At 35.4% G+C, this 16,424-nt stretch overlaps 3 protein-coding genes across 3 annotated transcripts; 2 read left to right on the forward strand and 1 right to left on the reverse strand.

Annotated features, from left to right (window-relative positions):
• Nucleotides 1-328: 328 nt before the first annotated feature.
• On the forward strand, nt 329-9,024 carry LOC110827115 (ribonuclease P protein subunit p40). The gene is made up of 7 exons (XM_022058486.2): nt 329-609; nt 696-840; nt 2,393-2,557; nt 6,001-6,126; nt 6,905-7,103; nt 8,157-8,294; nt 8,739-9,024. Exons 1-7 carry the CDS (start codon nt 484-486, stop codon nt 8,947-8,949), a joined length of 1,110 nt encoding a protein of 369 aa, XP_021914178.1. The 5' UTR covers nt 329-483; the 3' UTR covers nt 8,950-9,024.
• LOC147873181 (uncharacterized) lies at nt 2,418-5,876 on the forward strand. Its single transcript, XM_087353096.1, has 2 exons — nt 2,418-2,557; nt 3,650-5,876. Exon 2 carries the CDS (start codon nt 3,691-3,693, stop codon nt 5,263-5,265), a length of 1,575 nt encoding a protein of 524 aa, XP_087209222.1. The 5' UTR covers nt 2,418-2,557; nt 3,650-3,690; the 3' UTR covers nt 5,266-5,876.
• On the reverse strand, nt 8,971-12,187 carry LOC110827113 (RNA-binding protein NOB1). The gene is made up of 7 exons (XM_022058484.2): nt 11,977-12,187; nt 11,757-11,889; nt 11,190-11,398; nt 10,426-10,758; nt 10,055-10,294; nt 9,317-9,452; nt 8,971-9,177 (listed from the first exon to the last, which is right to left on the reverse strand). Exons 1-7 carry the CDS (start codon nt 12,040-12,042, stop codon nt 9,047-9,049), a joined length of 1,248 nt encoding a protein of 415 aa, XP_021914176.1. The 5' UTR covers nt 12,043-12,187; the 3' UTR covers nt 8,971-9,046.
• Between the last annotated feature and the right edge of the window lie 4,237 nt (nt 12,188-16,424).

Raw genomic sequence — 16,424 nt, forward strand, 5'->3', positions numbered from 1 at the left:
ATGAAATATGTCGTGTTACAAGATAACCTACCGTCAGTTGTTAATATGGTTTTACTTATAAGAGAGCCAGTCGAAATGTACAACATAATGTTTTGGGGTCGTTGACGACCCAGTATTGTTATTCTTCAGTTGAAGTGAAGTAATTATTTCACCAACTTCGGTTGCTGTAAATCGATACTACAATCGTCAACAACTATTCCGCTGCTCGATATGGCCCTTTACAAATAGCCAACTTCTCGCAAGATAAAATGGCACACAACAACTAATTGTGCGGAATGTACGTGAATTTCTATTACTTTGGAACTTTAAAACAAACAATTGCTTCTAGTTTAGAACATTATTAAGTCCTCCATTTAATGAAGGTTATGTGGAAACGAAGTAGTGACAGTAGTAGTACATAGTGACATTTTTTGTTTTACAACCTTGGGCTTAATTTCCGTCATGGCGAGGAGTTGCAAGCTGTGAAGTTTTGTGAGAAGAGAAATGTTGTGTCCTGAAGTGTGGAATTTTTCTCCTCCTGCTTGTAATTTTAAATTCAAAAGAGGCAATTTTAACGAACTGAAAACCCAGTGCATTGATTTAATCGACTTACATCACTTTAACTATTTGGTAAACAATATCGATTTATTTTCCGATATCTACATTCTATTTCTAAAGGGAATGCATCAAGCATACAACCGGTGTTTTGTTCGCAGGTTTCTGTTGTATTGCCAGATACAATAAATGTACCAGAGGTAATTACGGATGCATTGAATGAAGACTGTGATTATTATAGAGTAGAAGATATTCATGTCAGTGAGTTGGTCAACAAAGATTTCATCGAAATATTTGTAAAGAGAGGTAAGTACGGTCCTCGTGACAGCTGTTGGCGTTGCCTTTGATTGAAATTTGCTCGTTTGAAATATATTAAAATCGAATTGTTATGAACAGATACTGGATTTGTAGCTTACATTAGTAATACATTAGTTGAAACTTTGGTTTATGTCGAGGTCAATGTAAACCAAGATTTTTCGTAGACTTTCGTTCTGCATTTCCATTTAAATTTCAGTATGCGGTGTTAAGACATACATTAGTACAGAGTACTATATGTAGTTTGAATTTGTGGATTGCTTCTAATTTTGAAATCTGCATATGGAATGAATGAATTGAATGTTTTTTATTTGTTTGTTTGCTTTTCTGAACTGTCAACAAAATCAGACGATTGCTTTGAGCAATATTCAGCGTTGATGTTAGTTGATGAGTAAGTGATGGAGAGAGCAGTAATTTAGGAATGTGACAATAGAAGTAGAACCTCATCCCTCCATCTTCATATATTATGTATGACAAGAGTGTTGGAGAAAATCTAAAGTAGTAAATGCACATAGTCATAAATATTGTCTCATTAGACCCTTAAGAGCAAATGATCATCAATCATCCAAGGTACCAACCACCATTGCTTATTATATAGTTAATATAACAAGTAATTAGTATGATCTGTGGACAAATTGCTTTTTCTCATAAGCCTTTGCTGAAGACTTAAGTTAAGGTTCATGGACCAGAGACAATTGACTGGTGACAGAAATGGTTGGCACATTTACCTTATAATTGCAATGTCACAGAATATCTTGTTTATCCTTTGATGAACCATTGGTAGTATCAACAATAATGAAACATACCACTGTTTCATACTGTTTAAAAAACTTGTAGATATAACTATAATTTTATATTATATCAAAATCTTACATATAGATGCTGATTAGTAATTGTATTTTAATCAGAAATATTTTGTATCATGAGCTGTTACTTTCATCTGTAGGAAACTAATGCTAGGAGAGTTATTACATGGATTTTCAGAATCGTATATTAATGGTATGTTATCTGACAGCATCAGGATAACCTACAACACCTTATGTATAATAAAAATTGTCCATATCAGTCACAGTTATTTTGACAGATGTGCAAAATGTGTCTTTGTGTAGTGCTAGCTAATATTTATTCATAAAGAAGTAAAAATGTATCCCCTTATTTATTCTACACTGCCAAATGTACAGTCCTAGAGAATGGCTGTACATTTTAGATAATTCATCTTCTGAAGTTAAGATAATTTTGATGATGGTTAATGTCATAAACTTTGACCATCTCAACCACTACTTCCTTTGGTAAGTCACATAAGGATGTTTAAAGAAAGAGTATGCAAAGTGAGTCTTTAAGGCTTCAGTATTATTATGTGTAACAGACAGTGAGTGTGTCTGAATGTAGTGAATTTTAAATAGACCTATTTATTTATCATGTTTGTAGAACCTTCACTATTACACCTGGTACTAAAATTGGTGACTGGAGTCTATATTTTTACTGATAAAGCTATTGTGTATAACATTTATTGCCCATGTTGGTTCTTCTGTTTTAAATATAGGACATCTAATAATCCTGAGCGATGGCACAAACATTGATACAGATGACTGTGTAGCTCTGATACCATCAGGGCATCTAGTCCTCAGTCTTAACAGACAAACTTATCAAGAACTTGGACTGGAAGGCAAACCTTCATTCTTCTCACGATCAAAACCTAATAGATATGGTAAGAGTTCATAAGGTATTACTGAGAATAATGAGAATTAAACCTTTACCACATATTTTTTCACAGTGTCTCATCTTATGTGATTTTTGCTTTTTTTTGTTGTTTTAAAGTTAAACAAACATGCCCACACAATTTGCACAGGGAAATGTTTGAGGACAGTTGCTACCTGTCTTAATAAATTTAACTGTATTGGGATTGTAACATGAACTTTAAACTACACCATGTTTTATGTGGTTCTTTAAATGTTTGGTAGATTAAGTAAAAAATATTACCACTGATTTAGAGGTCACTGATCGGAACAAATGACCACATTTTTTTTAAACGTCTTATGTCAGCATGTCCTCCTTGCTGTTTTGTGTAAAATGTTCCTTTATTATTTTTTAAGGAGAGATAGGCTTTATGATATCATCACATCCCCATGTTTGTTCTTTACCAATAGCTCTTTTGAACAACTTTATGGACCATATTTATTTCTAAAGTAGGAGTAACACTATCATCATTCATGCAAAATTATGATATTTTGTGCTCTAAATCTCCTGAATAATGAAATATCCATTGTTCAAAACATTTTGTTTTTTAAATAATTGCATTTGTAAATGGCAATGGCTGAAATCCAAAATAAAGTAATTAATAATACAGTAGCATTGCCAAGAAATGAAGAAAATTCTCTTCTTATTCTGATATATTGCAGAAATGTGTATGGTAGGATGATGCATTCATTCTGCCATCAAAACACACTACAAGGTTGCTGTATTTATCAGATCCATGATAATTTTGGAAACAGGAAAGTGGAATGCAGAATTGCTTTAAGGAGATGTTAATTAACCCTGTTTATTTACCATTGACTCATACTTACAGTAATAGTAAAGTTAAGAGATGTAGATTGCTATGAAGTGGTCATTCATTCTTTTTCTTTTTTCTTGCCACACATCTTGCCCCTTTAAGGTTTTATTACCCCTATTTATTTACTATTACTGAATATTATGCTAATAATAATATTAGATATAAGTTTTAAATTACAATGAAATGGGCAACATTAATTTTTTGTAGTCTTAGGAAGCATATTTCTGAGACTCCTCATTTTCTTTCCAGTTATGGTTTAAGTAAAGATACTGACATAAAAAACGTTTAAAATGCCTAAGAAAAAGCAACCTCTGTCCATGGAGAGCTTGGCTCTTCAGGCAGTTGGGCAGTTTGTGACAACTGTTGGTCGGAAAATGATCAACCCACTTGTCAGTATTGCTCGGCAAGACAGCTTAAGGGGAATGACCCTCATGCAGAGCAACTTGGATCGACTCAACGAACTCCTGTATGCTAGTGTACCTTGGTACCTGTATGACCAGATGGCCACCGAAGTGCTTACAGCCATAGCTGCTCTTATACAGGAAACAAAACAAGCATATGATGATTTTGAACCAATGACAATTTTTATTAATCAAATGAATATAGTTGTGACTCTGACAGAAGTAGCCATTCACCCCCATCTGCGGAACATAGACTTCTCACTTTGGCCAAAAATAATGCGTCATGTACTATACAAAAATCTGTATAGGATGACAGGTTTGGAAAAGCTGAATCTAGGATCTGGATCAGGGGGATGGAAAACTTCCGATATTGAGAAACTGACTGTGTGTGGTGTGTCATCCATGAAAAACTTGACATCACTTTGTCTGTGTTTTGATTGCACAGATCACATTCTCTCAGTTGTGGGGCAAAACTGTAGTAAACTACAATTTCTTGATGTAACAGCGTCACGTTCAGTAACAGATCGAAGTGTCAGCATTCTGGTAAACTGCAGGGAGTTGAAGGAATTGCACCTTTATCGTACTTCAGTCTCTTTAGAAGGCTATGCAGTTCTGTTGAAGGGACTTTCACGATTGGAAGATTTGGGTCGCTGTGATGAATTTGGTTTTATATTGGAACATATACGTTTAACTGAGGGTAATATTGGTCCATTTGGATTGAGAATCTTTCAGAGCAGAGATGTCACCACCTACCATCTGAATCTCCTAATTGAGATGTGTCCTCGGGTTACTCATGTCTCCATCTATCACGATGAACGAATTAGTGATCTGACAGTGTTGTCTGCCTTGGATGATTTGTGTGAACTTAAACTTCTCTCTTGTGATTTCTTCACTGACAGGGTAAAACAACTGCTGGAAGTGAAAGGCTATAATCTCACTTGGCTTCATTTAGAACACGTGGAAGAGATAGACCTAAATGCATTGATATATATCAGCCAATACTGTCCAAATCTTAAAAAACTTGCATTCTACAACTGTGAGTTCTTGGAACACACCTCATTGTCACTGAAAATGTTGCCTGTCCAACCATTTCGGTCTCTTGAAACGATAATGTGTGTAGCAGAGTGCAATTTGCTGCACCTTGAATTTCTGCTTTCAAACTGCTTGAACATCAGATTCATCCAATTGGGTTCTTCCACTGGAATTGGAGATGTAACAATGTCTAAAGTGCTTTCCAAAAATCCCATGAAGCACCTTGAAGAACTGAAGATTTTATACAGTGATAATTTAAGTATGCAAACAGTGCGTCTACTTATGACTCATTGTGACAATCTGAGAGTGTTGTCAGAGTTGGAAAGCTGGCAGGGAATCACTGAAGAGGAGTTGACAGAGTTTCGCAAAGAGCTGAAACAGAAGAATTTAGATCTTGACATTAGACCTACCCTTTCTTACACTTCAAACTAAGTTATTTACTATATAACTTACATGAGTTGACTGTAAATTATGAACATACATTTTGAAAGTGTCACGATATAATATTTTGCATATTTGCTTGAATTTTTCTATTTCAGTACCATAATTTATTTGATACATATTTTAAAGTATGGGAACTAGCCATTGTGACTGGGGTAGATAAGCATTAATTGTCATGGGAATACCAAAACATATAAATGGTCTTGTATTTTATATTTTGGGACTTATTGCCAAGAAATATGTTGGTCTTCCAAAGTTTAGTTTTTGTTCAACAATAACACCCTGCATTTTAGTAGAATTAGTCAATATATGGGTGTAAACTGGTAAATCCTGTCAGATTCTCAATTGTTATACTTTAACTGTATTGCATTTTTGTTTCTTCTGATTTGTTTATATTTTGCCAGTGTTATTGTGTTTGTTTAATCTTATCTTAATGTGACTATTCAATATTACGAAAAGTCTGAATGAATCAAGTGTCTTGTATCATAATAATCTTTTCAAAATGGATTGTTTTGTAATCAAGACTGTGATAACAAATACTTAAACACATTGTACAAAAATTATGTATAATCAGTAAACAATAAAGGAATATTTCTCCTGGATCTTGTGCATACCTCTACAGACTAAAGTTCTGCATTTACAACACCCTTCTCTCTCTCTCTCTCTCTCTGTTGTATGCTCATCATGCTTTCTTGAAGGTATTGTTTTTATGATGTACATTTACAGTGGTGCAAGTGGACCTCAAAGAGCAGTACTTCACACCAGGCAAGAAGTACTACAACAGAGTACAGCACTGCCTCAAGGAAAACTTGCAGCTCAAGCTGAACCTCTTAGTAGCATGGGATCCACCAGGTACATATTTTCACAATTAATCTGTTTATACTTAGGTAACAGGAAGCATATTTCCTTCAGAATTTTATAATAATTTAGTGGCAAAATTTGTGCTAATTTATGCTGATTTTTTAATTTGGACTGCAAACCAACATTTTTGAGTAATTTTGATTGGCATGGCGTGTGAAGAGGAAATTGTTGACCATATTAACTTTCATGCTATAACTGGTATATGTTAAAATTTAAGGTTGATGTAGACAGAAGTGAGAAAATAAATTTGACTAAAATGCAAGCCGGAGTAGCTGAGTCAGTATAGTGTCTGACTATGGGCTGAACAACTGGGTTTGATCCCTGGCAGGGGCATTCAGCCTGGCTCTGGAGCCCATCCAGCCTTTATCCAATGGCTACTACAGGGTTAAACATATCTGTGGTGTGATGCTGATCACTTCCCCCTTCCTAGTGCTGAGGTCAAGATTTAGTAGGCACTATAACACCCCTCCCTGCCCCCCAAGCACCTCTGGTGTAAAGTGGGACAGCTTTACTTTGACTAAAATATACAGTGGTATGGTGTAGTTAAATTTTTTCATTTATTAAACATATGAGTACACATATTTAACTGAAAATTGTTATTTCATTTGTTATATAAATTTTTAAAAAAACTTCCAACAACTGAGGAAATTTAGAGGATGTTGCAGTTACGAAACTGCAGAGAAGAGTTACAAACTGAAGTAGTTCCCAGAATATCAGTATATAGAACAAACATCTTATCTTGTAAATATTTATATATTTATTTTGTTAGAGGAGAAGATATGTCCTTCATCAGTGGCTGCATATTTTTCATCAAGAGGTCACAAGGTATTGCTGTGTCAGCCTCGATTCTCCAGGCAGGTTTCATACAACGTGAAGGTGCCAGAATTTTTTTTGGGTGATAACGGTGATGATGATGATGCTTTGGAACTTATAGAGTGGCTAGGAGCTTTCAGTATTGGAGCTGATCTGTGAGTATTATTCATTCTTAAGTTCATTTGGTTCATCTTATTCAGAATAGGGACCAATGGTGGGCTCCTCTAAACATGGTAATGAACCTTCATGTTCCATAAAACATGGGAATTTTTGACAAGTTGAGAGACTGTTAGTTTCTCAAGAAGGAATTCAGTCCACAGAGTTACTTTATTATTTCTTTAATATTGACACTCATACTTTAGATTGTATGCTGCAAGGATCTCTGGATTTACACAAAGTTCCAATAGCCTTGTTCACCTGGAAGATAAATTTTGAATTTTTATGGACTGGCTACTCATATTAATGTGATTCTCTAAAGTGTTTGTTCCTGTGGTAGATTCGTTATACCAAGATTATGTTGCATACTGTCCATTGCTTTAGGTATATTTGATGTTTCAGAAGCTGGCTCAACTCTTGGTTGTAGGTGAGTGGTGAATACCATACATTGGCAGATATTTATTTTTATTTTAGAGATTTGTAGCAGTTGTCTGAATTGAACTTTGCACCCTCTAAATACTAGGAAAATCAAAGATGGCTGTCTTCTGGGTTGTTGTACCATGTAGTCTGGTAGAAGTTTACCGACATTTCACAGGTCTTTGCTGCCTTCATCATCGCCCTGGAAGAAGCTGCATTATTGCTACGCACACGACAAATAGTTGTTATGAGGACCTTTTTGGTACAGAATAAAAGATGTTTCTATCAGTATGAATTTTTCAGGACAGTGTACCATTCATAACCCTGAAGTTCCCAATATTTGTACATTTCTATCGCTATATGGATGGTTTCCATCCTTAAAGTGTCTTCATAATTTCAAAGAATGTGTTCAGCATAATCTTTAGGTTTTGTTTTATACGATGACTACTGTGACTGTTATGAATTCTGCATAATAAGTGTTGTTATAAATCTTTGCAAATGTCAACATTGTTTTCCAGCTTGTCCTATGAGTATGTGGGTACAATGATCACTTGGATGTGTGATACTGAATTACTAGTTACCATATATTAATGTATTCTGCATTTAAATATTTACAGCATAAGTGTATATTACAGGGACTCTGGAGCTCCAGACAATTTTGTAAACACATACCAGTGTCCTCTGGAAACCAATGACGTTGGTGCAGCTGCACATCTACAATGGACAGGGTACTTTACATACAGTCAGATTCACAGACTCTTTGATAGACTGAGGTATGAGTATCATGATTTCACTGGTTTTGTTTTGTATTAGTTTATAGTTCATAGTATGTAATTTCATCAACAAATTGTAGGGCTTGAGGTTCTTATGGTGGTGTGTATGAAGATGGCTGTCTTCTGGGTTGTAGTACCATGTAGTCTGGTAGAAAATTACCAGTGTTTCAGAGGACCTTGCTGCCATCATCATCAGGGTGATGACATAAGATATACAGAAGACAGCCACCTTTAAGGCAATAGTGAGTCTGGGCAAAGTACATGCTGAAGTAACAAAAACATTGTTAGTTTTGTGCAAGTCTGGTATTTGTATGTGGTGGCATAATCTGCACATTGATGTACATCTTCCAGAGTTCATTCTAATGACATGTCATAGTACTTACATGATCATTAAGCTGCTAAGGGAAACAATCATTCTGTATGCCGCAATTTTCTCCCCTTCAGACAATATGTGCTACAAAGAACAAGTATTCCTTGGATCAGCCTGTATGTGCAAGGTTTTGCTGACAGTCCAGTTAGTTGGGGTCTCAAAGAACACCAGTTCTACACGAATGGTGACAATAACTATGTCCTGTTTCTACATCCCACGGGCAATTATTTGGCATGTTCCTACATAAGCCCTAACAAAAGGCCTAAGAGTAAAACAAAGAAATGATCCAGAAGATGTCAGCTGAAATGCTATGAAATCAATGTAAGTACTTTAATAAACAGATAATAGCATTTACAATTACTTCATGTTCACTTTTCATACATCACTTCTTTTTCTTGCCTTTACACCTGCCTTCATTGGGATTCCTCCTCATCATGGATATGATATCTGTACCCCGAATTCCAAGCATAGCTGATCTTGAATTTGTATCTCTGATTACAAAAGGCGAATAACCTGAAATGGAAGACATTATTGGCAAGACATATACACTGAATATAATATTCATTAGGAAACATGCTGCTATCCCATAACATGAATTATACTTGATATGTTCCATCTGCAAAACAAAAGACCAAAAATCATGGAATCAAACCTGCTGTATAGTCTGGATCTAGAGGATTGTTCTTGGTACGGGCAAGTCTTGAAGGTCGCTGATCTGGTATACGCTGGTCTTCACACAGTATTGGGTTGTTGGCATGTTTACCTCCCTTGGGTGTTGGAAGCGAGAACTGAAATATACAACGTAATCGTGTCAACTCATTTTCAACTGTCACCATGTTCATGAAACTATTACATGTTACATTTGTATCCCAAAATTTAAAGTTTCATATGCCAAGAGATCATATAACAGTAGAATAGAACATTTGTTCAGGTGTGTCATATAGTTACAAATAAGTGGTAAAGAAACACCCCTGAGTGCCACATACATAGTTTTTGAGACTTGTGACCTTTGAAGTGTTATTTAGACCAAAGTCTATAAATGTGTAAAATATGAGAATTAACACATCCATATACACTAACACACACCCACTAGTAACCCTATGGATAATGTCCTTGTACGTAACTCCCTTACTTAATTATCTGGCAGCTGAACTTGAATGTTCAACATCACTAATACCACAGACCACCATTTCACATGTTCCTGGGCCAGTTGCACCTATTTCCCATTCTCACAAGCTGTAAGATTCATCTTACTGTTTACCTTCCAATTTGCTTGTCATCCTAGTGGCAGCTGCTTCTCCATCTGAGTTGCATGTCCAGCACATTTAACAATCAGAACAATACTAGTTACTTGTATGTATTGAACAGACTAATATTTGAGTTAACTCACCCTCTTTCCTCGTGTTGAAAGTCGTTTTCTTGAAGAGAGATGGATCACTTGAGTACCATCTTCCTTCAGAGATACTGCCACCTTCTTCAAGGTTCTGTTTCCACAGTTAGGGCAAAATACCTTAGTCATGATACTAGTTGTCTTAAAGCAAGCATAACATCTTAGAATGAAACTTCGTAACTGCCGGATATGACGACCATCACTTGACAGAACATTGAGTCCAATCTGCTTCAGAACATTCTATGGGAAAAGAAAAGTAAACAAATAAAGAGTCGTGCACATATTTGCTATAAATTTAGGAACAAAATATACATGTATATAATATGCAGAAAATTATAGGTGCTGTCACAAAATGTATTTATTTATCTTACTTGCATTGCGAAGTCAGATGTGATACATGCAACCTTCACTGGTGCATTATCTACTTCAGAATTGACTTCTTGCTTCTTCTGAGCTATATTTTGGGGTGTAATCCAGCCAGACCCATCTTCAGCATCAGATGCATAATCACTTTCTGAGCAGTCTGAATTAATATCACTGCATTCCAATTCATTTTCATAGGTTTGTTCATGTATGTTTTCTTTAACTGGCACCAGTATATCATTTATAATGTCTTCATCAGTTTTGTTGCAGTCCAGAGAAGTAAGCTTTCCCAGTAGATCATTTATTTCTGTGTCGCAAGATTCATCATTTTCATCCGCATTCTACAAGAGAATGTAGTTAGAAATTTATGATATAATTTTAACTTCTGAAACACTGTTGGGTAAGATATGATTCCATAAAAATCATAGAAATAAGTGAAGTATGACGTTTGAGGTGGTTCTATGGGCTGTGACACAATGTGAGTATAGATGATGGTATTCTGAGAAGTACTTTTAGTTTTCGTGCCTTGACAAAAAGGGAATCATATGAAGCACAGAAATATGGATGATAAAACTTTTGGATGTAGGGGATAAAAAGCAAATTAACATGTAAAAGAGAGGGAAACTTAGTAATTACAAGAGAAGGCTAACTTTATCAAGGGACAGAATTCTTGTCAGCCAAATTAAGGGAAGACTGAACAGCGATATGATACAATATAAATGCCTAATCTCAGCTTAGGTGAACAGTATCATTAAATAATTTTTATACAAACCTTCTTGCTTGGAGCATAAAATCCTGCAGTGGCTTTAGATTCATCAGGTAAATGATGTATAAATGTTACTAAGCGATTAATCAGAGGTTCTTTCTTCAAGTGATCTGTACCAACTCTCTCTTTCTCAAGTTGGTAAGCAAGTGCCATAACTTTGATGTCAGTTGCTGATAGGCTTGGATAATCACCAGTTTTCTTAGAAAATTCTGTAACTAATATACGTGCATATTTATTACTTTAATATTAACAATTGGTGGAGTGGATTCACCTGGCTCTTGTAAACATGGTAATGAATTTTTGAGTTCATGAAAAATGCATGCCACATTCTGAGGCGACTGTACTATTTAAATCGTTCAATCCCACAAGAACAGAACAAAAATTAATGAAACTGGCCAGCACTATTTACAAAAGAAAACTTGAAGTTAATTATTAGTAAGAAACAAAGAGGCACTCTCAAATAAATATAACCAGGTGCTAAATGGTGATATGTCTTACACTAACTTATATCTGTAAATGATCTCAACTGAAACTTTCACAGATGGATTGTCTTGGGCTACATCGAGTACTCACCATACTGTATATTTTCTTGAAACACCGTCTTTACTTCAAGATCATACGGAAGAACAACCAGTCTTCTTATTTGTCGTTTACTAGTAATTTCATTTACAACTTCCTGGACAGTTGTAATTTGATTGCCAAGTTCCTGTAAAAGCAAACAAATCCCCTTTAGGGTCTGTAGTCCCTGTATGAAGACTTCATTGAATGAAAAGCGAATATGACTGGTACTTACATGAAGGGCCGTATTATTTATAAAAGCAGTTGTATCAACTACCAAAACTTCCACTTTAGGACTCATTGTAGCACTACAAGATATATTACAGTCGCATAACAAAATAATCTATCAAAAGACCTCGTGTCACCTCTTTACAAGATATATTTTAAACGATATATCGAAATCACGAATTGGAGTCGAAGTGTTCCATAATCGACTAGAATGCGATAGCTCGGCGTTGGCATAGAGTAATACCGGCAGTGAGATGACTATTCAATCCAGACAACCGGTAATCAGTTGTACTAATTTCTGTTTACCAGTAGAATAAACATCATGATGCATGCTGTGTGTGTTCCTGAAACCAGCGTTAACAGTTAACTGATTGAAAGTTTCTCCACTTCTGCATTAGAAATACGGAAGTGTATACTTACAGACTTCAAATGATGACATACATTTGTGTCGCCAGACTCCCACTCCCTGGGCCTTTTCCCATTTATTTGTTGATTTAGAAATCGGAAACTTTTAGCTAATTGTTCAGAATGATATAACAGCGTCTGATAGCTTTGAACTATGAGGTTGAATATGAGGAAAGTCCTTTATAATTTACATTAAAAATTCAGATCTTGTTAGGAACAATTTCCCTTGTAAAAAGACCTTTGCTGTAGTCGGCCAAATTATTTCCCCCGTCGAGTTGGAAGTATTAATTCGTAGGTTGTTTAACAACGCTGTACCAACTGCAGACATCGAATGTGATGGGAAGACAGCTGAAAAGGCTTCCAAAAACGACCAAACACTTTGCATTCACCCTGAAGATGGCAACTGCAATTCCTGTCGAAACGTTGGGTAATTCTCAACATTCAACGCGGCTCAACCCCGAAAGCTGAAGTTACGTAGTTTGACAGCTCCATTTTACTCTGGTCCTATTCCGCCCCATAAGACAATCCGTGCATGTGAACAATGATTAGTAATTCAGAGGATACCAACGAACACATTTAGTGAACAATATTACCAAAACCCAATTCTGGTATTGTGTTTCGAGACCTACTAAGGGAGCCCGCAGTGCTGACGACATAGTATGAAGCAAACAAGCGACTAGTTCTGATTGGAAGACTGGCCCAGTGTCTCGACCGCCGCGTCTGAGGCCGGTCGGTTGTGCGGGGAGAAAAGTTGGTGTTGCTTGTGTGTTTGTTCCAAGTGTACACTAGAGGTGACTGACATTCCACGCCATGCCATAGGATAAAACTTCATCTTGGGAAAAATCTAACCACTTCTTTAGTAAGTCTCATCAACAAATAGTAAAATTTTTAGTAATAAATATTAACGCTGTTGTCACAATACAGTTTAATTAAACTGACCGAAGATGCAAAACATAGAACTAGTCTTTTTACTGCATTACAGATATCACCTAACCTTTCAGTTTCATACAAAGTCATTTTGGACTATAGTATCACTATCGAGAAGAAATGTCTTCATAATCGAATATATTATTATAAATAAAGTAGAGAAGAAAACAAATTAAAACAAATAATATCATTAAAAATCCAGAAATACACACGTAACGTTTAAAGAAAAAAATGTCCGGGAAGTGGAAGGTGGTAACAATACTGTCAGCGAGGGGTCATTTTATAAACGCCAGACACAGCGGCTTCAGAAGAATATTCCTTCAGATACGTGTAGTAGGACTGCAGAAAATTGTTCTATACACACGTACGTATTAATATATTCCATGGATCCATAAGCTAGAAAAATTACTGTAGGATATGGAATAAGTCATAAAAATACAGTTCGTATATGCAAGTGCATTTCAACCTATCATAAACTCTTTAACATATAATACGAGTAAATAAAGATATTACATAAAGTAAATAACTTTTGAATAAATCCACACACATGCAGGAAATGAATTATATAACCTATTTACACTATATAAAGGCAAGAAACCCTTTAAAACACTTGAGTAATTTTCAAACAATAGAAATTCATCAACAGAGTAAAACGAGTGTGTATTCGAGCACTTTTTTAATGCATCTTTAAATTGTGACTTTCTATTCATAAGATTCTTGAGACTAGATGGTAGACCATTGAAAATTTTGATGCCAGTAGAGAATGCACTTTTCTGGAAAGCTTGAGAGATTGGCAATTTGTCTATGAAGCTGGTACTTATTCATTGCGTTAACATGGTGTACAGCGAAGTTTTTTCGAAAATGTTCTTGGTTATTCACAACGAAGTTCATTAATGTGAATTTGTATTCACATGGAAGAGGTAAGATCTTGAACTACTTAAATAGACTTCTACATGAATTTCTAGCTTTGACACCACCCATTCTAACATTTTTCTTTTGTAAAGTGAATATCGTTTTGTTGTTAGAAGAATTCCCACAGAAATTATTTCTTACTTCATTGTATAATGAATATAGGCTGATCTCAGAGTGACGGTCAGTGTTACTGACATGCTCCCTTTAACTTTGGAACCATTTGATCAGTACGATTTTTCCAGTTTACGTGGTTATCAATTTGTAAATTAAAATATTTCCTTTTTACTGACTCTTTTGTATACTTTCCATAACCAATACTTAAGACATATTGTGGTTAATTATTTATTATAAATGTTATTACATTTGTTTTATCTAGATTTAGGGCCGGCTTGTTAGCAGTGAACCATTGTCATGAAAGATAACTGTTTGACATTGTACAGAAATTATCAAAATTTTTAGTAGCTGTTACGACGCTTGTGTCATCAGGGAATATTATGGGTTTTGATAAGTTATTTATTATGTAAGACTTGAGGTTCTCACAGCGGTGAGTATGAAGATTTCTGTCTTCTGGGTTATTGCGCTGTGTAGTCTGGTCGATGTTAACCAACGTTTCAGAGGTCATACTGCCTCCGTCATGCCCTGATGACGGAGGCAGTATGACCTCTGAAACGTTGGTTAACATCGACCAGACTACACAGCGCAATAACCCAGAAGACAGAAATCTTCAAGTTATTTATTGTTGGAGGAAGGTCATTTATGTATATTATGAAAAGCAAAGGCCCTAGAATTGACTCTTAGGGAATTCCATGTTCTGTTGTTCCCCAGTTAAAAAAAATTCTGAGTGTTATCGGGAGATTTTATTTTAATCTTCTTTTCTGTCTATTAGATTGAATCTGAACCATTTTTCAGCTTTTGCTTGACTGCCATAAAAATGTAATCTAATTAACAAAATGTAATTATTTACACAGTCAAAAGCTAAATCACGGAATATTCCTCCAACAATAATTTTTAGGTTAATAGATTTTTAACCCAAGTTCTGTTAGTTTGAATGATGAATTTTCAGTGGGCATACCTTTCCTGAAACCAAAATTGTTGGGACCAGTATGTTGCTAGTATGCATGTGAAGGTTTAACCTGTTGTACGTAACCTTCTCAAGTACTTTAGAAGAAATAGTTAATAGTGAAATTGGCCTATGGTTTAATATAATAATACTGTGACTGTAGATGATGATTCTGATAATTACTTAATTTCCTAATATGTGTAAAGAGGGATTAACATATAAGAGGCGGCCACTGCAAGGACGCTATATAAGTACGTGCGAATTTAAAACAAAATACGCAAACACATACACAGTATACAAGAAGTATAAATAAAATCCTGCACGGAATATGAGAAATTACATATTGAAGCGTAACCACGTGCGTGTTCATATAACCAGTTAAAATTAAACGAATTAACGAAGTATCAAGGGAGAACTAAAAAAACAAAAACAAAAACACGCAAAAATATAAAATATTTACTGCGGTAAAACACCTAATTGTGCATTTAATACATTGCTTACAGTGAAAGTAGAAAAAATGCCGTAACGCGTACACATTAATCTAAAATAAACCGGTAATATGTATTTTTTTAAACGTTGATAACAATTAATGGATATTTGTACTGAATGATGATATGATGGCAGACAACACTTCGAAGTATAGAAATCTCCATGTGGATTGTTCATTATGTTAAAAATATTATACATAGCCTTTGTTGATGTCAGCAAAAGCTTTCAATTAGTAATTATGCAGTTTTATGTTAAATTTGTCCGATGTAACCCAGAAGCTTCAGGCCGCAGTCAGCAGTGACTGACGCACGCAGAATGTGCTGGTTAGGTTTATGATTTTGCCCCGTACAAAATTTCCTTCAGGTTTCCCTACCAAAATGTATGCTCATATTATCTCTTGTAATGTTACATGACCTGTCCATCTTATCCACTTTTATTCTGCGAGGAGTCTTAAATTATGGAGCTCTCCATTACACAAATTTTCTTCTGTCCCATGTTACTTCGTGCATTTTAGGTCCAAATATTCTCCTCATCCGGCCATAAAACAGGAACGCAGGCCAATCTTATTTACGACAATTAAGTACTATGTATTTATTAAGGCTTACAACTGGTGAAGGACGGATAAGAATGTGCGATGTAATGGTTCATTTTAACTTGGTTTG

The sequence above is a fragment of the Zootermopsis nevadensis genome, unplaced genomic scaffold (assembly GCF_977971745.1).
Source record: "Zootermopsis nevadensis isolate Lab colony 2312 unplaced genomic scaffold, Znev_1.0 Znev_ptg000021l, whole genome shotgun sequence".
NCBI lineage: Eukaryota > Metazoa > Arthropoda > Insecta > Blattodea > Termopsidae > Zootermopsis > Zootermopsis nevadensis.